Here is a 24,212-nt window from a genome sequence, read left to right on the forward strand (position 1 = left end):
AAATAGAAAAAATCAATAACGTTACCGAGTGTTACTGAGCAGCAATAGGTGCGGCGACATCACCCTCAACAGCGGCGGCAGCGTTTGCGCGGTAGTTGTCGCGTTCACCCTGAAAGCCACGTCCACGTCCACGGCCCTCACCTCGACCGCGTCCACGACCGCGTCCCTCGCCACGTCCACGTCCACGGCCCTCACCGCGGCCGCGCCCACGTCCACCCTCGCGCTCCAGTGTCTTGAACTCCGCCTTGTGAGTGTTGGGCACGGCGTCCGGGGCGAGGAAGAGGTACTTGCGGAGGAACTCCACACCCTCGTCGTTGAGGAACCAGTAGAAATGGCGCCAGGCGAACTGCTCCTTGAGGAGGCCGCGGCTCTTCATGGAGCGCATGAGCTGCATGACCTGAAGTGCGGGCACCCGGAAGGCCTTACCGCCAAGTGTGCCGGTCCATGTCCCGAGGGGGTCCTTCTTGCATGAGATCACTCCCTCCGTGAAGAAGAAGCGGTAAACGTCATCGCGGACACTCTTTGGGACGTATGTGGTCATCCTTCAGTAACTTATGCAAGACAAATGAGGAAAAGTAAAATGCATTTCATAATTCTCTGTTTCTTTACAAGGAGAAAAAACATGGTTAAACAGAAGTTCGTCCATAAATTAATCATGGAGCATGAAAACAATAACAATAACAAAAATATATATATCGATTTGTACGTCAAAAATGAAAAAAAAAAGATAATCACAAAATAGAACTGCCATCAAAGACCTTACATAGCAGCAGCGGGGGCGGCGACATCACCCTCAACAGCGGCGGCAGCGTTTGCGCGGTAGTTGTCGCGTTCACCCTGAAAGCCACGTCCACGTCCACGGCCCTCACCTCGACCGCGTCCACGACCGCGTCCCTCGCCACGTCCACGTCCACGGCCCTCACCGCGGCCGCGCCCACGTCCACCCTCGCGCTCCAGTGTCTTGAACTCCGCCTTGTGAGTGTTGGGCACGGCGTCCGGGGCGAGGAAGAGGTACTTGCGGAGGAACTCCACACCCTCGTCGTTGAGGAACCAGTAGAAATGGCGCCAGGCGAACTGCTCCTTGAGGAGGCCGCGGCTCTTCATGGAGCGCATGAGCTGCATGACCTGAAGTGCGGGCACCCGGAAGGCCTTACCGCCAAGTGTGCCGGTCCATGTCCCGAGGGGGTCCTTCTTGCATGAGATCACTCCCTCCGTGAAGAAGAAGCGGTAAACGTCATCGCGGACACTCTTTGGGACGTATGTGGTCATCTCTCTGATGAGCTGTAAAAGAAAATTGAAACAGAAGAGAAGATCCATGATAAATGGAACATCAACCGCAAGTCATAATATCCATTCATACAATAATTGTTTGTAACACCACAAAAGAGGAAAAAAATATCAATACAATTGAAAAAATAACTTAAATAAATAAATAAATAACCAAATAAACAGAAAAATCCACACATTTTCACTATTTACTGACATTCTCTGCTTATTTTCCCCATTTCTTTTTTGAACTGTAATATTCTTCATTTGTTTTTTTTTTTAATTATGTGTTCTCATTTGTACTACTTTTTCTTCCCTTGGTGCATGGTAATATGCATAGCCAAGTTAAACAGCTCATCGCCTGCCTCCATGCAATCCCTACCAGCGGAAAGAAAATAGACATCTCGATCATCGATACTAATAAATCCTCCTTGTTCTCCCTTTGGTACATCTACTACAAATCTACCAAGTTCATAAAACATTTCTGTTAACTCCTCAGTCTGCTCCAGAGAGATTACAAAGGCTTCATCCATGTTCAAGACGCGACCTCTTTGTTCCAATTGAAGTGTTGATGTTTCTTGACCCACTTGAACCTTTAAAACTTTCCTTCCATTATCCAAGTTTACTTCAAAGGAATTAGTGAAGTGAAGCCTTAATGCAGCACGATCTCGTTCTGCTTTGCGATGTGAAAGAAATTCCAAAAGAATACGCTCAGCCTCTAATTCTGTTTTGGGGTCCTTCTCAGAAAGATATTCAGATAACTCGGAAAATAAACCTTGCAGATTGTGCTTCTCTGCATAGGCTGCATTAGCACGTTCTTCTTCCTCTTGAATATCGTTTACTCGAACTCGTCCACGTGACGCGTTAAATGTATCAGGCGATTTGGAAGTGGAGATAGACATTATTACCTTTTCTACCACTTCAAAGTTAGTGACCTGTTACGTTAAGAATACTCCAGTAGGAAAAAGAAAGAAAAAAAAGGAAAAATTTAACATTCACCTCTTCCCTTGAGTTGAACTGAGAACACATACCTATTAAACTAAAAAAAAAAAAACACCCGAGAACACTTCTATCTTTCCATCCATTGTTAGATGGGGTTATATACGCTCAGGGCTTTCTCATATTAGTAGTCGAGCAAATACGGATATGCAACCTATAGATGAATATGAAGAGTATACAAACAGATGCAGACCTGTAAGAGTTTACCCAAATACATTTATACACATATAAGTACACCAATGGAGAACATTAATAATAATAACAACAATAATAATAATAATAATAATAATAATAATAATAATAATAATAATAATAATAATAATAATAATAATAATAATAGAAAAAAAAACACTTTGTTACACATTGAAAAAAGAAGAATATGAGGAATTCAACCGACATGTAATGCATTTTGTGAAGCAGGTAACACTCATGAAATACTGAAATGAATATTACATCCCACCCTACCAGCCGTTAGAGGATAAACACCCAAATAGGACTTCCATAGTATCATATTTTAGAGTCCCTTCCACGTGAGGGGAGAGTGGTGAGTGTTGTGAGGACGACAAACAAACAAACAAGCAAACCAAAAAAAAAAAACATCGAAAAACTAAAAAAATTCAGGGTTTAAAGTCATTAATTTTTCTTTCCTTTATTTTTTCTTGCATGACATATATATACATATTTTTTTTTTTTTGAAAAAGCGGGGGCACACAAAAAGTGACGATTGATTCTCAAATCCGAAATATAATTTATTTGAAGAGAACAAACCAAATATATATATATATATATCTTTGAAAGCAAAAACAAAGAAAAAAAAAACATCACCACCAAAGGTAAAGCAAAAAGAATTGAGAAAAAAAGAAAAACAAAACAAAACAAAAAGAAAAAAAAAAGGCTGTGATAAGTCAAAAAGAAATTTCCTAAGTAATCAAACACCATATATACAGGAGGGAATTGTAACAGGCCCGGGTCACAACGAACAGATCTTACAGGAAGAAGCTTTTTTTCTCTTTTTTGACGATGTATATATGGTGAGTCATTGCACAACTTTGTAAAACCATTTGCAAAAACAGAAGAATCCTTTGAAATAATATCATATCCATGTACAGCTGAAAAAAAACTTTGTCGTCTCAAACGAGTTGAATTCCGAGACTTTTTACAAGCTCAGTATACTTTTGTAGAAGATACTCATCCGGAGAAGGCATTTCGGGGATAAATGGAACGTTAACTAGACCACATAGTGGTAACAATTTAACACCCTGATCTTCAAGAGATTCTGAGGAAGATACATCAACTAAAACTGGTGAATATAATAATTCTGAGTGTTTCTGGGCATCTGAATTGTTAAGTATTTTATCACTTTTCTCCATTTCAGTAGGAAAAATATCTGCAGCTTGAAGCCACCTATTCGTCAGTACATTATACTTGTAAATACCATCGTCTACTTTATAGTGAGAAGCCAAACGTAATCCTTCTTCTTTGGCTACTTCTATCCTAGAAATAACTGAATTTATATATTTTTGAAATCTATGACAGTAACCTGAATTCCTTTCTAGTTCTCTTAACTTTTTCCTTGCTTTATTACAATTCTTAAGCCATAAAAATTGTCGGCAAAATGTTTCTTCTGCATGCAGATTCAGTAAAGGGGCAAAATATAAGTTAAGAGATTGCAGGTGTAGACCACGCAAGAATTCTCCATACCAAATTTTTCGTTTGATCCAACGAAAACCTGCCCGAAATTCTAATTCTTCTTCACTATATATATTCAAACGTTTATCCACCTCTACATTAGCGATAAACTCCTGTTGTCTAATTTGAATCGCACGACATTCTCTCTTAAGTTCTTCAGTTTCCCGCAATCCACCATATGTACTCTTCGAGCTATCCTCTCTACATTCCCTGGAACGAGGAGATTCTGTACTCCTAGGAATTTCAATATAAGAAGGAACAGATTCCATCCAACTATACGTTTCCATTAAGTATCGTCTTGAGTCTGAAGCATCTGGAGATTGAACAGCAGACCTCATCGGATTACGCACATCACTTTCACCAGAAGGCTCACCCCTTCCCATGTATAGTTTTACCACTTTAAATTTTGAACAAGGTAAAAAAACATGAACGCCTAAAATAAGAAATAAAAAAACAACTCCGACAGAAGCCATTACAGTTCCCGTAAGAAGCGTACGGAAAGAGGATCCTACATCACATGAAGTACCGTATCCTCCTTCCCCTCCTCCTCCTCTTGAATACAAAAGCTCAAAAAGTTCTTTCATGGCTATATTATAAGTTGTACAAAATGATCTTCCACATTTTAATGTTGAAGAAAACATACGTTGCATTATAGCGAACGCAAACATAAAGAAAAAAGTTCCTAATACACCACAAATGGACATTCCAGTAATTAATATTCGTTCCTTCTGATGTTTCTCTTGAAGAACCCTCACCGTAATAACCAACTCCCTCTCATCTCCATACAATTCTACTGCTTTTCTCCCCCAACATCCACTCACATGTCCACCAAACTGCGCGAGTGGTTGAGTTAAGGAGACGAAAAAATAGGCCCCCACTGCAACTGCACAGGCTGAACAAACAATCGCGATACTAATAGACGCCACTACAAAATAACTTCTTCCCATTATTGTATCCGCTGATGTTCCTCCACACGACTCGGAGGAGGCAAAACCCAACTGAAGTGCATCCCTACGAACCTTTACAAAGGAATTACGAATAGTTTCAGAAAGTAATGGATCTACAGTTTCTGCAGCATTTGGTAAAGGTTGTAGTGGAAGTAAATTCCACCTTTTTCGAGAAAAATATGATGGACCTATAGTGAAGTAAAGCATACCAACATCAATACTATACTCAGGAATCATCAGTATAGATGTTTCTGAACTAGTTTCACCAGCAGTATATTTATACTCTACATTTTTAAGATTTTTTATTTGTATATAGCTATCTGATATGACAGATACCATCCCAAGAGTAATGGCTATACTGTAAAATAAGAGAACGGCTGAAACACATATCAAAAGGAGAGCTCTACAGAAAAGATCGCTTGGAAATTTCCTAGACTTTGAAGCTGACTCTCGTTGTGTTGTTGTTTCTTCAATTTCCTCCATGAATGCTTTTCCTTCTCTCCTTTCCCAATCACAAGAAAAACAACAATTTTCTATTGGAAAAAAAAAAACAAAAAAAAACTTAAGGAAAACAATATAAAAAAAGAGAGAGAGAGAACAAAAATAAAACAATAGTATATCAAAGGTAGGAATACATATTTTCTTAAGAAAGCAATGAGTCAATTCAAAAAATGGGGGAAGAAAAGAAACCAAAACAAACAACAAGAAGAAGAAAACTATCTAGAAACTACATCTAATGTGGTCTTCTTAGTCTATACATGAAAAAAAAATTCAATCAAATAAACGCGTAGACGAAATAAGAAAAAGAGAATATACATCATAGCAAAAAATCTCCAAGTTGTTTTTGTTGGTGTTTTTGTTGTTGTTGTTGTTGTTGTTGTTGTTTTTTTTCCTTTGTTTTATCTTTCTTTTTCTTTCTCCCTCTCCCTCTCTGTTTCTCTCGCTGAGACTACAAAATGCTATGTTTAAGAGTTCAAGGCACAAACAAGAGCAACACCACGTTTTATCCAATGTTTGGGGTCAATTGTAGTAGGAATTTCCACTGTGAGAACGTAGTTTGTAGAGTGTCCTGTCGTACTCAGTGTACCAGCACGACGAAGAGTTTTGTAAAGTGGACATATATACACATCATTCTTTGGTTTCGGTCTGTTTATAACAGGTTTAAGCCATAACATTGGAACTTGTTCAAATAACACCTTTGGCATAGATTCTTCTAACTGTAATGAGTAACGGTCAATTCGAGCACCTTCAATAAAGATACCATGAATATAACATCCTACTTCAGGGGCTTCCGTAACGGAATGATGATCTTTATTCATCCATTCAAAACCGTAACTAACTGTATCAATAGAAATTTTCATTTTTCGAGCAAAATTTTGTAATATACCTGTAAGAAAAGCTTGTGGGAAGAAAAATCCAGATATCCAGTATACCTTCGGATGTCCACCTTCATACCATGTATCAATCATCAAAAGTCGTTGAACCAAATCATCTACCCAAGCTCCAAGGGGTTTAAGACTTGGATAAGCCCGTTCTGCCCATTTTACCGGAACTTGATTATTATAAAGAGAGCGATAAACTTCTTCAAGTTCACGACTCATCAGTACTTCACCTTTAATTGCAAGGGGAAGAGCCTCAAGAGTTTCACATACCACTGCGGTAAGACGATTAAAACGAATAGCCTCTTGTACAAGTACGGTATTCATAGAATCTTCATAAATAGTTGGATATTTTTTGTTAAATTCAATAATATTAAAGGGTTCAATTATTTTTTCTCGAATAAAATGAGCAAGTTCAACAACTACTTCATCAGGTGATTTACCCAAGGAACTCTTTGGCGCCGCCTCACCTTGTAAGGCTACTATAGCTTCTAATGTCTCAAAAGTTTCATTACGTGCACATGTAATATCAGCATTTTCATTTAATCCAAATATCTCAGGACTAGTATTAAGAGGCCAAGAATCAATGTAATCCAGATAATCTTTTTGAGTTCCAGCAGGAATTGATCGATATGTTCCAGAAGGAGAGAAACTATATCCATCTTGCATAACATCAGGGGTAACAAAAACTTCTAATAAAGTATTAAGTGTACGTCTATCCCAATCATCTGTAACACGACCACCATAATGAATATTACCACTTAATTCTTTAATAACTTTATATGGAACTTCTTCATATTTTTTCAAAAACATGCGTATTTGGGCAATACAACAACCCAAATCTCCAGAAGTATACTCATAAGCAATATTCCACCCAAGTGATCCAAATTTTCGACGTTCTTGAATAAGTGCATGAAAAAATGACATGGCAAAAAATAATTTCTTAAATTCTCTTGGTTTAGCACAATTTTCAAGATATTCCGGACGGTAACTTAATACCGATCGAGTAACATTAGCTTGCATTCCTTTAGGAGGTTCATTCGTAATTTTTACCCCATTTTGTAATACAGAAACAGGGAAATGCGGACTTGGCATGGAAGTAAGCCATAAACGAAATGAAGGATGAATACCAGTTCCCATAGATTCCACAAGTCGTTCTAATACTGGCATCCAAGAAGTTGCTAAATGACAATTTTGAAGAAGTACCCATGTTCCATTTTCCATTCCCTCTTGAAGCATTCGTTCAGCTCGTGGTCCTTGTCCTTGACCAAGTGATATATCCGATAATTTTTTACCCATATTCTGTAATTCCGCAAACTTTTTCCAATCTTCAAAAGGATCTGCACCTTGAGAAAGAATAAAAATAAGCGGCGTTGTTGAATTAGAGTCTTTAAAAGAAGTAAGAAGATCAAACGGTGGGGGACGTATAAAACGTTCTCCAAGATTTTCTGTTACAAAATCCTGCACCGCTTCCATCAATTTATCTGGACGAAGACAACGTAGAAACATCATATATTCCATTGGGGTAATACGATCTCTATACACACCCTGCAATTTCTCTTTATGGGCCATAGAAGACATGAAGATTTCACGGTAACATTGAAGATTATCGGCAAAATGAGAAGCAAACCCCTTAAAACATGAAAAATGTGTAGAAAGATAACAAATTTCAGCCCATGTGGAATCGCTAAGCCATGAAGAAGCCGGATTTGCTTGAGTCTTGGTAGCCATAGATGGTCCTTGTAATAAGAAACGGAACTCATCATCATCCACAGCATTGTTTTGTTGAAGAATACGGACACAAAGGAAGAATGAAAACATAATTTTGTGTTTTTCAAATAATGAACGACTAATATTTTGATAGAAACTATACGTGAAATAATCCTGAAGATTTGAAAGTCGTGTTTCTAATTCTTCCGAAGGTTCTGAAGATTCAATTCCATTTATAAATAATCGTACAAACCATTGTAATGAGTACTGATACATTGGATCCACATTTGACAGTGTAGCACAGCAAAAATATAAACAAGAAGAATGACGAGAAACTGGTCTATATAATTCACGACTTGCATTAATTTCAATTTCTGCTTCTTCAGCCTCTGCAACTCTAGTATTAATCTCATCCGTAGTCGCCTTTGATTGATTAAGATATTCAATAAGGCTTTCATCATCCAATATATCTCCTTTAACCTCTTCCATTTTTCGTAATATAGTCTTTTGAATTTCTGCCACTTCAGCTCGCATAGAAGCATTCATTTTAATTAATTCACTTCGACGCATTTCAAGTTCCTTACGTTCCTGTCCAACAACCACTCCAAGAAGTTGATCTTCCAAACCTTGTGGGGTAATAAAAAAGTTTAATAAGGTTACTTGTACCATAACTTCTGGAATATAATGTGGATTGGGTAATTTTGTGGTCATGAAAAATTTAAAATCAGGATTCCATGGAATAGCATGTTCAGATAAGCGAATCATTTCTTGTCCACCCTGAATAAAGGTTTGTCTAGCCAAAAGAGGACTAAGACTGGCATCAACAGTTTCTCCAACATTTTCTAATAAAACAGGACGACCTGCACGAACAGCATACTCAATACGTTTAACGACATCTTTTTGACTTGGTTTTAAAATTTCCAATCCCTCTGGATGCATTTGTCGAATCCATTTATTAGCTTGAGTTTGAGGATCAATCATAAGAGGCCAACGTCTGGCATTTGTCATAATAATAGCATTTTCTACAGATAATGCATCTGTTGGTAATCCACAAACATTCCAATTTTGAGTAACTATAGGATCTTGTAAAGTATGATAAACTGAAAGTTGTTGACTATGAATAATTTGATGTTTTTCTAATTCCTTTTTCCATAATTGAAGTAAATCATTTCGGTAAGATGCTGTAAAAGGACCGACATAAGCAATTTGTCCTGCAGCTGCAATCATATTACCTAATAAATACTTTGAATTTTCATTAATTTCTTGTAAAGTACTTGTCCAATTTTTCTTTTCTCCTGCTAATCCATCAATAAGCATAGCCGCTCTACCAAGTTTAATTTCTGTCATATGTACAACTTCTTCAAGCTCCTGCATTTCATTCTCTGCCCGTGTTTTATCATCCTGTAAACCTTTTAACTTCATAGCCACAGCTTCTAATTGTTCCTGTGCTAAACGAAGTTTTTCCTGAAAAACTCGATTATCATCTTGTGCTACTGCCAAACGTTGTCGTAAAGGTTCTACCTTTTTATTTACTTCATGAAATTTAACCATCGCATGCGTCCATTGACACATCGCCGCACATGCTTGACTAGCACCTGCAATCTTTTTAGGTGTAAAGTCTTCTGATGTTACTAATGGCATAACAGCTTGTATAAGACGTTCTGGAATATGTTCCTTATCATATGTCATGAGACGTTGCATTAACATATTTGGATTATTTAATAATTGTTCCTTTGCAGTAGCCCAATAATCCGGTTTTTTCTCTTCCATAGGTCCACCAGCCCGCATAACAGGTTTAATTTGAAATAAAATAGCAATACCCTGCATCGTCATAACAACACCAGGCGTAGGAGCTTTATAACCAGCCACTTCTGTAATTTGAGAAGATTTTAAGTTTGCTAAACTCTCTAATGCACGATCTAATTCCGGTAAAGCTTCACTTAATTGCTCTTTTGCCTCTTCTTCAATAGCAGCACATTCACGTTGTTTTGCCGCAACCGCTGCTTCTTCCTTTTCGGCTTCTTTTTTAGTTTCTTCTGCAGAAGCGGTTTGAATCACAATTTCTTCCATAAGTTTTTTAATAGATTCACTCTTCTGAATAAGAATAGGTTGATTCTTGGCAAGCGTTTGCTGTAACTCTGATACCGCAACTTCTGTTTCACGGAGTTTATTTAAACCATTTTGCAGACGATGTGCTCTCTTATTAGCTGATTCTGTTTGTGATTCAAGTAATCGTTTTATAGTGTGAAGTAATTCCAGAAAAGACGTGGGAGTTACATATGTATGACGACGAGTTTCCTCAAGAAAACGAATAGAAATATCTTCTACACTTTGATGAATCATCACACACAATTCTGTACAACTATCCACTTCATTTTCTTTTATTAGTTCCAAGTTAATAAAGTAATTGTGTGCAACACTTCTCAAGGCTTGTGTCGGCCATGCGGTAAACCAATCAATCGTACAACAGTTAACAAGTGCAGGAAACATACGCAAACGACTACGAAAGGTTTCTCCTAAAGGTGACATACAAAGTGAAACATGTAAATTAAATTTACAAAATTTTACAAATCGGGCATACATACTTACTTTATCAAGATGAATACCTTCACCAATACAAACCGGTTTCATCGCATTAAAGACTTCATCCAAGTCCGGTCCAACAAAGAGATTAGGAACTTCTCCAGAGTTAAGAAGATTATTTACATCTTCCAACATGGATTCATTTACAATTTGTGTATCGGTAAAAAGGAATAATACTTGTTTATTATGAAATGCTACACGTCGTAATGCTGTTTTAATATCTTCACGCCAAGTATTCATAGAGTAACCTTTGGAAATTTCCACCTGAAAGACTTCAAACTCATTAAGGAATGCCGCCACACGAGAGAGTGATTGACGACCAGAACCACCAACTCCAAGTAGTAAAACATGTCCATTTGGTTTTCGAATAACACGTGCAATTCGACAAATATGTTCAACGGCATAAGCAAACATAACAAGATTCATTTTATGAAAGGAAACATTATTATATTCTACCAATTTTCCTTCTAATGCCTTTACAAGATGTTCAGGATCTTGTACTTCTTCGTAAACAAGTAAATCAGGCTTTGTATTAAGGAAATCCGCAAACAATAAACCATCCGTACCTTTTTCAGGAGGTACTACAACATCAAAAGAAATTTTAAAATGTTTTTCAACCTGTTTTTGTAATTGATTATCAAACCATTTTCTATCCTCATCACTGGTAAGACGATCTTTAAAGGTACGTAATTCCTCATGAACCCATAATCTAAGAAGTGCCACAAGCGTTGTAGTAGTCTTTAGTGTAGCATTAAGAAGTCCACTCATTACTTTAGAGAGATCACGTAGATTAAATAAATAATGTGGACGTGATGGAGTTGGACGAAGTTCCTTGGTAACGGTATGAAATATCTCAATAGAGGCAACCACAACAGATGATAACTTTGTACGAACATCTTCGCCAAATGGTTTAAAGTAACTTTCTAGTATAGAAACAAAAATACGTTTCATACTTTCTTCATCCACATCTGGGAAAGAAATTAGATTGAAATGACGAAGGAAACGTTGACTTACATGTGTTCTTCCTCCTCCTGGTGGTCCCATAGCTGCGGTAAAGACAACATCAACAATTTGAAAGAATTCACGTGTTTTACGATCATACCATCCTTTATAATCCATATATTGTCGAAGAATTTCAATAGGTGGTTGTGCTCCATATTGTTCCTTTACTGGCATATTCATATCATCAATAAAGATAATAAACTTTTTATTCACAGGAGCTCCCCAAATTTGCGGTGAAGCTCGACGACGAACTTCAAATTTAGAAAATATCAAATCTTGAGTTTGATTAGCACTTGTACGAGCAGAAAATGTAAAGAAAATGGGTGTAAACTCCTTTGGCATCTCATTCATTAATAATTGTTGTAATAAAACAGTTTTTCCAGTACCCGTCGGTCCACAACATAAAGTATGGAAAGATTTTTGTAAGAGGAGTTTATTAATATATTTATACCGTGCAACATCTGCTGTAGGAACTATAATATCTGCAACATTTTGGGCTGTTACTTGTACATTAAATGCCGCCAAACGATCTGTCCAAAGAACCCATCGTGCTTCATCCATCACAAATTCATAGTCTTGAATACACCCAATAACAGGAAGTTCAATACCAACATTTAAATTATGTAATTGATCTCGTAAGAAACTATCAAATCGTTGACGACTTTGCATATCACCTGTAGCTCCAAAAGACCACACTATTGAAAAGATAAATAAATGCATATAAATTTCTTTTAATCTTTCTAATCGTTCTTGTGTTAACTCTGTGGTTCGTGTGGGTGTAAATGGAACTAGTAAAGCCTCTAAAATATTAAAACATGAAACCACTAAATTTGGCCAAACCGATGGACTGTATTCCATTACTTCTTGACGAACAAAGTCTATAAGTATAGGAAATAAAGCGTTTGATAAATGTTCAAGGACTTCCTTATATGGATCCATAGTACTTGGAAGTCTATGCTGTAACCAAGTTAAGATAAAAGCCTCTACACCAATGCAACTAACGGGTTCCATGTAAATCATACCAGCACGTGAAACAGTAGCAGGTGAGGCTACAGCGAGATCTTCTACTTCAAACCAACAACTCATATAAGGTGTCATGGCAATAATTTCACCTGAAATTAAACAGAGTTTCTTATTATCATCTAAAACCGTATTCATAGATTCAATCCAAAGAGCATCTACCGGTCCATCAAAGTAAATCCAGTGTTTTGTATCAGTAGTATCACGAGCTGCTATTCGAAATATTTCGCCTACAAGACCATCTCTCCATTCACCTGTAGCATCATCAAATCCACCATATAATTGAGCCATAGTAATAGATTTTGGATTTAAACTGTGTATTCGTACTTCGGCAAAACGTTCCTCATTTAATTCTACCCGTAATTTTGTCATGGTAGCTTGTAAAACTCGAGTAGCACAGGTTTTTCCTCCCATTGTAGGTCCTACAATCATTTGACCATGTCGTAAAATATTCATTTCATACAATTGTACACATTTTTTAAGAAACATATCTGTAGGTTCCAATTGCATCTCTATTGCCTTCTCACGTAATACATCTAGTAAAGAACCATAATCACGTACAGGAAGTTCTACGCCAGGGAATAAATCTGAAATAATACCTGAAAATAAAATAAGATCCTGTTCTAAGAATTTAGGCATATTTGAATCACGTAAAGCACGAAGTAATAAAACATCCTCCTTTTCATTTGGAGATTCACGTTTCATAAGGCCTGCTGCCGATATAACCGTATTCACCGCCCGCATACCAAAATCATAATGATCCTGTGAAGAAAGTTGTTCAGAACTTAATCGAAATGTAGCCACCATTTTCTGCGCTAATGCACGGGAATTGGAATAACCAAACGAAAAGAGTCGTATTTCAGCAATCATCGCATAATCTGGCACCATACAAGCAACTGGACGGAAGAGAACTTTTAAGTTATCTGGTAATTCTGTACGTCCAGCATAACCTGGATTCATTGTAATAAAGACCGAATACGATGGATCTACTATAATTTCTGTTCCCTCGAAAGAAATACGATACTGTTTTGTACGTGCAGACTCCTGTAATGTTGATACCTGCTGTGCTACAACAGAAAGCACTTCCACATCTATACGATTAAACTCATCAAAACACGCCCATGCACCAGCTTGAGCAAGTCCTTTAAAAAACTTTCCCATAGATGCATATGTCATTCCTTCTTGACAGTTAAACACTACACATTGTTTTGCTACAGCTTTAGCGAGATCTTTTACCGTTTCTGTTTTTCCTGTTCCAGCTGGACCAGCAGGAGCTCCACCAAGAAACATATGCATAGCCCCAGTAAGAGTTAAATAAATACGATCAGTTAATGGTGTTACTACAAGACGTGTGGTATTTCCAAGATATTCTCCTCCATACTGAAATTGAGCTTCCACTTGACGCAAAAAACAATCATTATTTTCCCAATAAGAACGAAGTTGTGAAACCCATTCAAAGGCAAAAATACTATCTACCTTTTCTTCTGCTAAATGTTCAACAATATCTCTTGCATGAACTTCAATAGTTATAAGACCACTTAAATTCATACGTTGAAGATGTGAAAGAGGACGTCGTACAATCTCTACAAGTTGCATTAAATTTTCTTTAGCTTTTGGAACATGTGGTTCTAAAGAACCATGATCTTTAAAACTCTGTTCACAATCACGTGTCCATAAAATTTGATTAACGGCTATAGCTACTTGACCAGGAGAATTAAGAATAAGATCTTCACGACCATTTGCTGCACAATTTTTTAATCCTTTAGATAATTGAGAACGAATAGATAATCGCATCATTTGTTCAATATCTGTTAACCAATTTTCAATATTTTTACGAGGAATAATAGATTGATCAAATGGTATATATTCTCGCATTTGTGAATACATACCATACATTTCGTTATTCGGTTCTCGCATATCTATTTCCATGATATTTTCAAATAATTTACGGAAATGAGGTTGAATCTTCTGTGGATCACGAGCTTCAGAAAGTATCATAAGTAATTCATCATCAGAAAGAAAGTAAAATCTCGCGAAGGAAGAACGTTTACTTTCCAAATACTGATTAAGACCTCGTTGAATAAGCTCTAGAAGTTCATTATTTTCTTTAAATAATGTTAGAGATTCACTATTTATACAAAATTCTAATGCTAATTCAACTTCATGAGCTTTATTTGTAAGTTTGTGCCAATTTTCATTTACTTTTTGAAATCTTTTAGCTTCACGAGGTAATTGCCTAATAATATCTTCTGATTGAAAGATTGGTTCCAAATATAACCATGCCTTTTGACAAATAAGCCATTCATCCATTACTCCTTGAACTTGTTTAAGAGATGTTTCCCATAAATTAATATCATTTTCAAACATCTTTTTAAATGGTGAAAATCCAAGTGATTGTGTAATAAGCATTTGATCATCCAATTTCTCTTGAATAGTATCTACAGAATCCTTTGGCAGTAAATAACAATCAGTAGATTTATACGGTTGTACATTAAGTTTTATACTTTCCCATTCTGCTTTCATCTTTTTAAGAGATGTTTCAATCTGATATTCACGTGCTGCCACTTCAGATATACGAAGAAGTATTTCTTCATAATCACTTACCTTTAGTGTCTTGAGATCATTCAGTCCAATAAGTGTTTTGCCAGGTCGAACTTCATAACCAATTTCTTTTGAAATTTGATCCCAATGGCGATCTTTTAAACCTTCTGTACGTAAATATTTTATAAAGGGTAACATGGGTTTAAATTCTTCAATTTTCTTTTTAGTTTTTTGAGCTATATTAACAAGCACTTCTGTAAGTTTAGGATCACGACTACTTTTACAAATAGTTTGATAATCCTTCACCACTTGCTGCTCCATGGCTTCTGCATCAATCTCAACAAAAGGTTTACTATTCCACTCACGAGTTGCCGTACTCCAGTCATGAACTGTAAGCCAAAGTGAGGCAAATGGTTCAAAATCAGTAGAAAGATCACGTACTACACTGTAATCAGTCGTCTCAAGTTCAAAAAGAGACTCATGTGTATTAATGGTATTGGCAGTTTCCATTAACATTTGGATATGCTCAAGTATGGTATTCACATCTGTTACAATTTCATTAATCTTATTAGGATTTGTACGACGATGGAATCCTTCCACAGTTTGTTGCATTTGAACAATTTTTTCTTGAAATGCTTCTTGAGATTTACGAAGACTAATAATAAGACTTCTCTTTGTTTGTTCAAGTTCATGTTGTCGCTGAATAATATCATCATCTAATCGTGCAGGCCATCCAATGGCTACCCATTTTTTATTAAAATCTTCTTCACCAAGAGGAACCTGAAAATTATCAAGAATAGCATGAATTTCCTGAATTTCGACAATAATGGCTTGTAAATCAAAAACTTTTTCAGGAATTGTTTTTATAAATTCTTGTCGTTCCACAACTTCTTCAGGTGATTCTGTTGATTTCATAAGAGTTTCACGAAGTTCTCTAAATGCATCACTTACCTCAGAAGCTTTTAAATTAGCCCGTTGCATCATAACATTTAAAATTGTAGTGGCAATATTAGAACATTTATTTGACAAGCGTTGTTTTAGATCGGTACAATCTACTTGAAATAGGCCAAGATTCACAAAACGTGGAATACGTTTCTCAATCTCCACTCGCTTATTTATATGACGTTGAATTTCTTCCACTACACCTTTGGTTGTTGTAAACTGCTGTTTAAAATACTCTACATATTCTGTCACATCAAGAGCGACAAGTTCATTAAACTCTTCGTACATGGATAAATACGTCTCAAGAGGTACTCCAGCACGTAAAATTGTCTTATTTAGTTGTTCTATACAAGCTTGTACATCAGAATCTTCTGTATCTAAAGAAGGTACAAAAGCTGTTCCGGGATCATACAGAAAACTAAATAATCGACGTTCTACGGAACGTACTCCAGTATGAAGTGTTAAACATCGTTTAACAAGTTCAATAAGCATTTTGGAAAAATCTGTGGGGGAAGTAATATACTTGAGAACACGATTTTCATCATCTACAAGTATCACCTTAAAAAGTGGAGTTATTCGTACATGTTCTTTTGCAACTAAAGGTTCTACCTCCACATCTGTCATACCTCGTACAGAAACATTATACTGTGCTGCTTCATCAATAAAAGAAGCAAAATCAAAAAGTGATTTTCTTAATAATAATCGAAGAGAATCCTGCATTTGTATTGTTATAGTATTCATCAAACGTTGTGTCTTCGATCCCTCATATTCACCTTCACGTAAATGAAGACTAACTTCATCATTCCCAGTAAAAGGAGCGAAAACAAGTTTAATGTAATCTGTAATACCAGGAACCCAAGCTTCACGTAAATATTGAGCACTTTCTCGAATATATCCAAGTTGCAATTCTTCAAAAGAGTCCATCATAATAGGACAAACCTCATCTAAAGCTTGACCAATACGAAATACACTACGAGATTCCAAAGCCTCATTTCCTTCTCGTACATGTCGAAGAACACCTATAGTAATATCATTTCGAGCAATAAGAGAATCACGATTAAAAGCCTTTAAGACATCATTGAAACAATTATTTCGTAATTTGCAAATTCCACGTTCTTGTACTTTTTTTACAGTTTCCAAGGGTGGAAGTGTTGATCCACCGAGAAGTTGAAGAAGTCCACCATGTTTCGTTACATTTTTTAATAATTCAAGGTTCATCACACGTGAATAATCAGTCCGAACATCTTCAAGAGCATCCGTAACACTTAAGGTAGCTTCATTTTCATAAAGACTTGGCGTATTAAGGGATAAATAATGTATACGGGTCAATACTGATGAATCAATAATCTGAAATTCATCTGCTGGAATAGACTCAACATATAGTTGTTCTCGAAGTACACTCTCTACTAATTTTCTCATACGAAATGCTTCAGCAAACCGTTCAACAAAATTACGTGGATTTTCTGCTTTAAAGAATACATACACACGAGGTACTGTAATAATATCTTTTTTTTCTTTTTGAACATAAGAAGTATAATCATCATTTTCATCTGTTTCAAAAAGTTGTACAGTTAAGATATTTGTCTCATCCTCCCATGATGTTACACTACCTTTAAACCAACGCCATTTCCCTACATGACGTAATACCATACACGCAACACCGCCTGACTCATCACGTTTGGCTAACCAATCTTCTGGTGAAAGCTCCTCAAAACGCGTATCATCAAAAGCATCAAGAGGGAGTAAAGTGTGATAGGAACCTGGTATCTCTTCAGGAATTTCTCCATCCACTATAATGTTCATTTCCTTTAACATAGTTTCTACTGAGAGTTCATCATAACGTCGTCTCCAACGTCGCATTACCTCAGCTCTAGGAAGGTCACCCCTAACAGTTTCATACGGTACAAATACCTTTGGCTCCTCACTACGAGGAACTTCTTTCTCCATAGCATATCTCCCTATCACCGGTTGAGACCACGGCCGTTGCCGAGGTGTACCACTACTTTCATTCGTATCATCCTTTAACCATAAGGGTTCTTGCGGTGGTTCCGGCAACTGCTGTTGTTCACTTGTCGCACCATCGTTTTCGCTGGCATCAACGTCACTTTGAGGAGAATTCTCTATTCCACGTGTGTACCTATTTAGAGTGTCAAGCGTAACAGAGGCGGTGGTGCTTCTGTTTTCTTGCCTCTGTTGTTGTTGTGACAAGTGCACACGACGTAGTGCAATAAGCTCCTTAAAGGAAATAGACATACAGAGTACCGAAGCTCCACCCCTAAAACAACACTGAATACGTGCAAGAAAGAAAGAAAGAAAGAAGGAGTTAGTGAAAGATTAAACATCAAGGCATCCCGACATACATACAAATAACGAAAAAAGTACAAGAATAACAAAGAGAGGTACACTGGCATCAACACCGTCTCCTCCCCATCCCAACCCATGCAGTAAAAGGGGAAAAGAAAAAAGAAACGAAATAACTTTCTTTATAGAGTAACCATAAGGTCACATAAAAGAAAGAAAATGAAAACAAAAGAGTATAAACAAACAGGAAATCGTTACAACCATTTCTCGAATCATGCTCAGATGCTTACTTTGTGCGGGACACACCAACAGTCTTGCCGTGACGGCCAGACGTGCAAGTGTGCTGACCACGCACACGAAGACCGTAGGCGTGACGCACACCCCGATGCACACGGTTCTTGCGCAGACGCTCCAAATCCTCACGGAGGCGGGTGTCGACCATTGAGCCTGTGAGGTGCTCCATCTTGTTGGTCTTGGGGTCGCGCTGACGGTTGAGGAACCAGCTGGGGATTTTGAACTTGGCTGGATCGGCGATGACCTCAGAGACCTTCTCGAGCTCCTCGGCGGTCAGGGTCCCGGCGCGGCGCTCCGCATCAATACCGGCCTTCTTGCACACCATGTATGCAAAGCGGATGCCAATACCCTTCACCATGCGGAGTGCGAATGGCACCTTGCGCTTGCCCTCCACGTTGGTGTTGAGCAGACGCACAATGTGCTGGAAGTGTTCGGGTTGCAGCGTGAGAGACATCCTGTCCGTCTTTGTAAAAGGAAAGGTATGATTTGTAAAAACCAATAAGACATAAAAATAAGAAGACAAAATGAAGAAAAAAAAATAGAATAAAGACATAACAGGTTAAAAATAGCAACATTCTATTATCAGATTGGGAGAACAACAGATCTTCACCCCCACGAAAAAAAAAAGGAAAAAAAGAAACATGACGTAAGTTTCACCAAATATATAAAAAAAGGAAAACAAAAACAATTCTTTCATTGGCAAGCATAATCCTACAACTACCAAAAAGAGTAGATGTTACACTAAGATGCTTACTTTGTGCGGGACACACCAACAGTCTTGCCGTGACGGCCAGACGTGCAAGTGTGCTGACCACGCACACGAAGACCGTAGGCGTGACGCACACCACGATGCACACGGTTCTTGCGCAGACGCTCCAAGTCCTCACGGAGGCGGGTGTCGACCATTGAGCCTGTGAGGTGCTCCATCTTGTTGGTCTTGGGGTCGCGCTGACGGTTGAGGAACCAGCTGGGGATTTTGAACTTGGCTGGATCGGCGATGACCTCAGAGACCTTCTCGAGCTCCTCGGCGGTCAGGGTCCCGGCGCGGCGCTCCGCATCAATACCGGCCTTCTTGCACACCATGTATGCAAAGCGGATGCCAATACCCTTCACCATGCGGAGTGCGAATGGCACCTTGCGCTTGCCCTCCACGTTGGTGTTGAGCAGACGCACAATGTGCTGGAAGTGTTCGGGTTGCAGCGTGAGAGACATCTTCTCTGTCTGATTGCCTATAAATAGTTCAGAAATACAATAGAAAACGAAATGAAACGTTTGTGTAAGTGTGCGTGGTTGAAGGGGGGAAAAAAGATCAAACAGATGGTAAACAAGCATATCATTTGGGAAAGAAACCCAAAGAATAATAAATAGAAGCCCGTTGGAACTGTGCCAGTAGTCATCAAGCACATAATTTCTACCCCTCATCACTTATGCGTAAATACGAATTTCTCCGTGTAATACAAATAAATAAAGTTAACATGCAAAGAGAGAATTAAAAAAAAAAAACGCCGCAAAAAAAAAAATAATAAGCATGTATCTTAGTTATCTCAAAAGAAATTCTTTTTCTCACACTTACAGGTCACTGTTCTCTTTGGATACTTCCGTTTCCGATACGATGTCTAAAAATGAACCCATATCAACACCTTGGCTTGCAAGTGTTTCTGATGCATATAGTTTTTTTTCATTTGAAAGCAAAGCACAGGGACACTTTGGTCCAAACCAAGGCGGAAGACGTCCAAGTACAGTATCAGGAGTGTCTTTATCCAATTGCAAATCATCCACCAATAGGTGCGCCTTTGGTGCTCTTACACGTACACAATCGGTTGAAGTACCGCACTTTGCCTTTCGCTTCTCTTCCATACTTGCACTACTGTGTACTGGAGTAGCCACCAGAAGGAGTACACAGAGTACGACCAGAAAAAAATATATTCTGCTCTTAAATGATGATGATGACGATGAAGATTGATGTATCATGGTTGCTTTACTCTTATATAGAGAGGGTCGAATTTTTTTTTTATTACATTTTCAAAAATAATAAAAAAAAGATCGAGGGAATACGTTACATATATCAAGAATTTAGCCTCAGAAATGTTTGAAAGTACAACTACACATACACACAGAGAAAAATAAAATAAAAAACATACATATTCTCGAATATACAGACACACACAGGAAGATATCTGTAAACAATAAGAACAAAATACAACCAAAACAAAACCAATGTGAAACATAACAACTCATCAGTCAAATATAACACTTTTTAACTTATTAAATTGGTTTTTTGCATTGTGTGCATTAAAGGTGGTGCACACATTACATTTTCCAAGGACCGATTTGATGAAACAGGTTGCATCAGAGTTTCTGTACGTTTCATGTCACTTGTTCTTGTTCCTAGGGTAGTTGTAGTTGTAGTTCTCCTCATTGGTTCATTTTGCAGTATAGGCACTTCAATCAAGCAACTAGCCATCATATCTCGTGTAAGAGTAGCAATCTTATCACTCCAGTTCACATTTTCCAAATAAACACCTCGCCGCGTCAGGTGGTCATCTACGCATTGACGCATAGTTGATATCCGTACATCTTGAGACCATGCCGGATATTTCTCAGAAGCCAATTCCCCCCATGGGACACCGATTCCCGATTTTTTTTGTTGATGTTGTTTTTGCCCTTCTGTTGGAGGCCTCATTACCTCTCGTGTCTGCATTTCATTACTGGAATTAATTTTTCTGTTATTAGACGACAAAGAAGAAGATGATGATGTCATCACCAAACCACTCCTTTTTAAAGATTTATCTTGAGAACACAAGGCCTGCAATACTTCCTGATGATAATTCTCTGCACATTCTACAACCCGCATTCGGGCTTTGTAATGCTGCACTATCAATGAAGGTTTAGAAAGAGGTACGGTAAATAACATCATGGGAGTTCCTTTTTTTTGTATATGATGCGATACTTGCAATGTAAATTGTCGTTGTCTACCAAAGTGTTGCTCTGCTGCTATTCCTGCGGTTTTCGTGCCTCCTGCTCCTGCTATTGAGGCACTCAAGTATGGAAAAGGGAGTAGCAGCGGTAGTAGAGCGTATCGCGTACGATCACATTCGGTCTCCTTAAGAATTAAAGCACCACTTTCACTCCTTTTAGTACTTTGTTGGTGTTGTAGTTTACGTTGCAATTGTTCTTCCAAAAAATCCTTGGCATTCTCCAGTGTTGTTTCAATACGCCACATGATAACCATGTGCGTAAGCTCATTCATGAGATGCTCAACAAGAGCCTTAACGTAACGGTGTTCAACAGTAGGAATCGCAGGGTAATGTGTAATACCACATGCTATTTCGCTAGCCCATAAAAATGTTTGTAATTCACCAAAAAGGGACTCCACTACATCAGACTTAGTTTTATTATTTGGTAATCGTACACCAATAATAGTATCAAGATCAATATAATCATATATCTGTAAAAGTCCTTCATTACTATCAAGCAACTGCTGAATATATCCAAGTTTATACGTTACACCACCTTCATTTGCTGGAAATAAACGCATAAGTCGATCTGGAACAACAACTTTTACAATATTATCTCCAATCATTTCACTACGTTCAAATCGTTTACTACGAACAAAGCATCCATCACCTGTATTCACACATTTTGAAGTACTCAAACTATCACGTATTACTTCTCGATCTCGCAAAAACTCCAAGAGAAAACGCACACGCCAAAGTCTTTGTTTGGTGGATGGAGCACTAAGTGGGGCGATACGTTTATAATCAAGAATTGCACCCTGTTCGGTTTCATTCAGTCGTTTCCACCAAGTATCTACGAGATCCTGTACTTTTTGGGAAACACTCAATGATCTAGTGGTTGTGTTTGATGTCGTTGTTAAGGGATTCACTGTATTTGCATTAAGAGCTGCAATCTCCTTTTGAAGTACCGATACGGCCCGTTCGAGAATACCCACACGTGCCATGTGACCCACATAACCACAGTGGGCAGAGAAAGAGGCCTCAAGATATTCATTACACAAAGTGCAACGTCGTTGTCCGGCGTTGTAGAAGCGTGTTTTCATTCTATTCACCTCCGACTTGGAGACACCACTATCCAGCTCAGGAGAAGCAAGTCCCCATGCAAAAAGATCTGCGTGACTACATGTAAGTTTCTTATTATTATTAATATTATTATTATTATTATTATTATTATTATTATTATTCACTGTTCCTGATAAATAGGGAGTGTTAACAGCACTGCCACTACTACTATTAGCATTAGAAGCAACAAAGGCACTAAGTGTTATAAAACCTCTAGATATCATTATATATATATATATATATATATCTGTGTGAGTGTGCTTGTGTCGATTTCTTTCTTAACGTCTCTATTGCTAGAGACCCTAGTGACGTTGTCCTACAACTTTCCGCACCTACAGAAATGACACGCGATCAACTTAACCCCACACACACAAACACCTATTAAACCACAAACCCAACAGAGGCATCCTAGAATGTACGAGAATAGCAATAACACAAAACCAAAGGAAAGAAAAAATATTAATAATAATAAAAAACAAAAGCAAATGAAAACATATACATCTTATTTACTCCAATAAGAGATAGTCAATCAAACGTCACTAACCAGGGAAGGGAATTCAAGACAAACATTGAACAATAGAAAGAAATTTATGGTGCGTAGAAAAGAGAATGGGTGGTGTAACAAAGAAAAAAATAAAATAAGAATATCAACAAAATAAGTAAATAAAAATACAAAAAAACAACAACAAACAACACATGTTTTGGAGATGTCTTGTTAGACTGCTCCAGGTAGAATGATGGAAAGACACAGAGTTGTATACGCCTGTACACCCACACTCTGTAATTGCGCTCTGCTAACACAAAAATAGGAGTGATAGGAACACAAGGCGGTGCAACACAAATGCCTGAAGAAGTCAGAACCGTTACAACCACAGAGAAATAAAATCAAGACACAAATAAAAAAAAAAAGAAAAAAGCATCCCAATACTATGTCGTCCACATGAGTGATTTGTTTTTTTTTTTCGTTTGAAAATAATATAAGCCGTGGTTTTGGTGTAGTAAGCAGCGAAAACAGGAGAGAAAAAAAAAGAAAAAATGAGAAAAAAAAAGAGAACCACTTTTAGCGTCATATCTTTTCGTCCAACCACACCTTCCTTGTCACTCACCGGTAATTTGGTGTGAAATAACAAAAATACACACAATCAAAAAAAGTAATTACAGTATCATAATAATGATGAAAAAAATATAAATAATAATAATAATAATAATAATAATAGTTTTTCAACTACAATCATATAATAACTCTCATGCTAATCAATGTGATTCAAGCTTCAAAGAATGAGTTCTTTCTGCTCTCTTTACTTCAATTTTTACTCAACCTGTTTGCAGATAGTAATGTTTTTTTCCCCTTTTGGTACACACAGTATAGTCAACAGTTTTCGTTCTTTAAGTATTAATACCACCGAAGAAGGTTCCGATCATACAAAAAGAGAGAAAAAAAAGACACGTGATAGAAAGAA

At 37.5% G+C, this 24,212-nt stretch overlaps 9 protein-coding genes across 9 annotated transcripts; all 9 read right to left on the minus strand.

Annotated features, from left to right (window-relative positions):
• Positions 1-31: 31 nt before the first annotated feature.
• On the minus strand, positions 32-541 carry LSM04_009745 (Plectin/S10; the record flags this gene model as incomplete). Its single annotated transcript, XM_067339177.1, has 1 exon — positions 32-541. One exon carries the CDS (start codon positions 539-541, stop codon positions 32-34), a length of 510 nt encoding a protein of 169 aa, XP_067188090.1.
• Positions 542-759: 218 nt separating this feature from the next.
• On the minus strand, positions 760-1,269 carry LSM04_003866 (Plectin/S10; the record flags this gene model as incomplete). Its single annotated transcript, XM_067339178.1, has 1 exon — positions 760-1,269. The coding sequence occupies one exon, from the start codon at positions 1,267-1,269 to the stop codon at positions 760-762; it is 510 nt and encodes a 169-aa protein (XP_067187838.1).
• Positions 1,270-1,568: 299 nt separating this feature from the next.
• Positions 1,569-2,168, minus strand: LSM04_005587 (uncharacterized protein; the record flags this gene model as incomplete). Its single annotated transcript, XM_067339179.1, has 1 exon — positions 1,569-2,168. The coding sequence occupies one exon, from the start codon at positions 2,166-2,168 to the stop codon at positions 1,569-1,571; it is 600 nt and encodes a 199-aa protein (XP_067187903.1).
• A 1,227-nt stretch (positions 2,169-3,395) lies between these two features.
• LSM04_007148 (uncharacterized protein) lies at positions 3,396-5,384 on the minus strand (the record flags this gene model as incomplete). Its single annotated transcript, XM_067339180.1, has 1 exon — positions 3,396-5,384. The coding sequence occupies one exon, from the start codon at positions 5,382-5,384 to the stop codon at positions 3,396-3,398; it is 1,989 nt and encodes a 662-aa protein (XP_067187966.1).
• Positions 5,385-5,866: 482 nt separating this feature from the next.
• LSM04_006067 (Dynein heavy chain) lies at positions 5,867-18,331 on the minus strand (the record flags this gene model as incomplete). The annotated part of the gene is made up of 1 exon (XM_067339181.1): positions 5,867-18,331. The coding sequence occupies one exon, from the start codon at positions 18,329-18,331 to the stop codon at positions 5,867-5,869; it is 12,465 nt and encodes a 4,154-aa protein (XP_067187917.1).
• A 334-nt stretch (positions 18,332-18,665) lies between these two features.
• LSM04_007052 (Ribosomal protein S13) lies at positions 18,666-19,127 on the minus strand (the record flags this gene model as incomplete). The annotated part of the gene is made up of 1 exon (XM_067339182.1): positions 18,666-19,127. The coding sequence occupies one exon, from the start codon at positions 19,125-19,127 to the stop codon at positions 18,666-18,668; it is 462 nt and encodes a 153-aa protein (XP_067187961.1).
• Positions 19,128-19,423: 296 nt separating this feature from the next.
• LSM04_004639 (Ribosomal protein S13) lies at positions 19,424-19,885 on the minus strand (the record flags this gene model as incomplete). The annotated part of the gene is made up of 1 exon (XM_067339184.1): positions 19,424-19,885. One exon carries the CDS (start codon positions 19,883-19,885, stop codon positions 19,424-19,426), a length of 462 nt encoding a protein of 153 aa, XP_067187868.1.
• Positions 19,886-20,242: 357 nt separating this feature from the next.
• On the minus strand, positions 20,243-20,644 carry LSM04_008298 (uncharacterized protein; the record flags this gene model as incomplete). Its single annotated transcript, XM_067339185.1, has 1 exon — positions 20,243-20,644. The coding sequence occupies one exon, from the start codon at positions 20,642-20,644 to the stop codon at positions 20,243-20,245; it is 402 nt and encodes a 133-aa protein (XP_067188023.1).
• A 286-nt stretch (positions 20,645-20,930) lies between these two features.
• On the minus strand, positions 20,931-22,976 carry LSM04_003231 (uncharacterized protein; the record flags this gene model as incomplete). Its single annotated transcript, XM_067339186.1, has 1 exon — positions 20,931-22,976. The coding sequence occupies one exon, from the start codon at positions 22,974-22,976 to the stop codon at positions 20,931-20,933; it is 2,046 nt and encodes a 681-aa protein (XP_067187818.1).
• Positions 22,977-24,212: the final 1,236 nt, after the last annotated feature.

Source organism: Trypanosoma melophagium (genome assembly GCF_022059095.1).
Source record: "Trypanosoma melophagium isolate St. Kilda chromosome Unknown ctg4segment1, whole genome shotgun sequence".
Classification (NCBI taxonomy): domain Eukaryota; phylum Euglenozoa; class Kinetoplastea; order Trypanosomatida; family Trypanosomatidae; genus Trypanosoma; species Trypanosoma melophagium.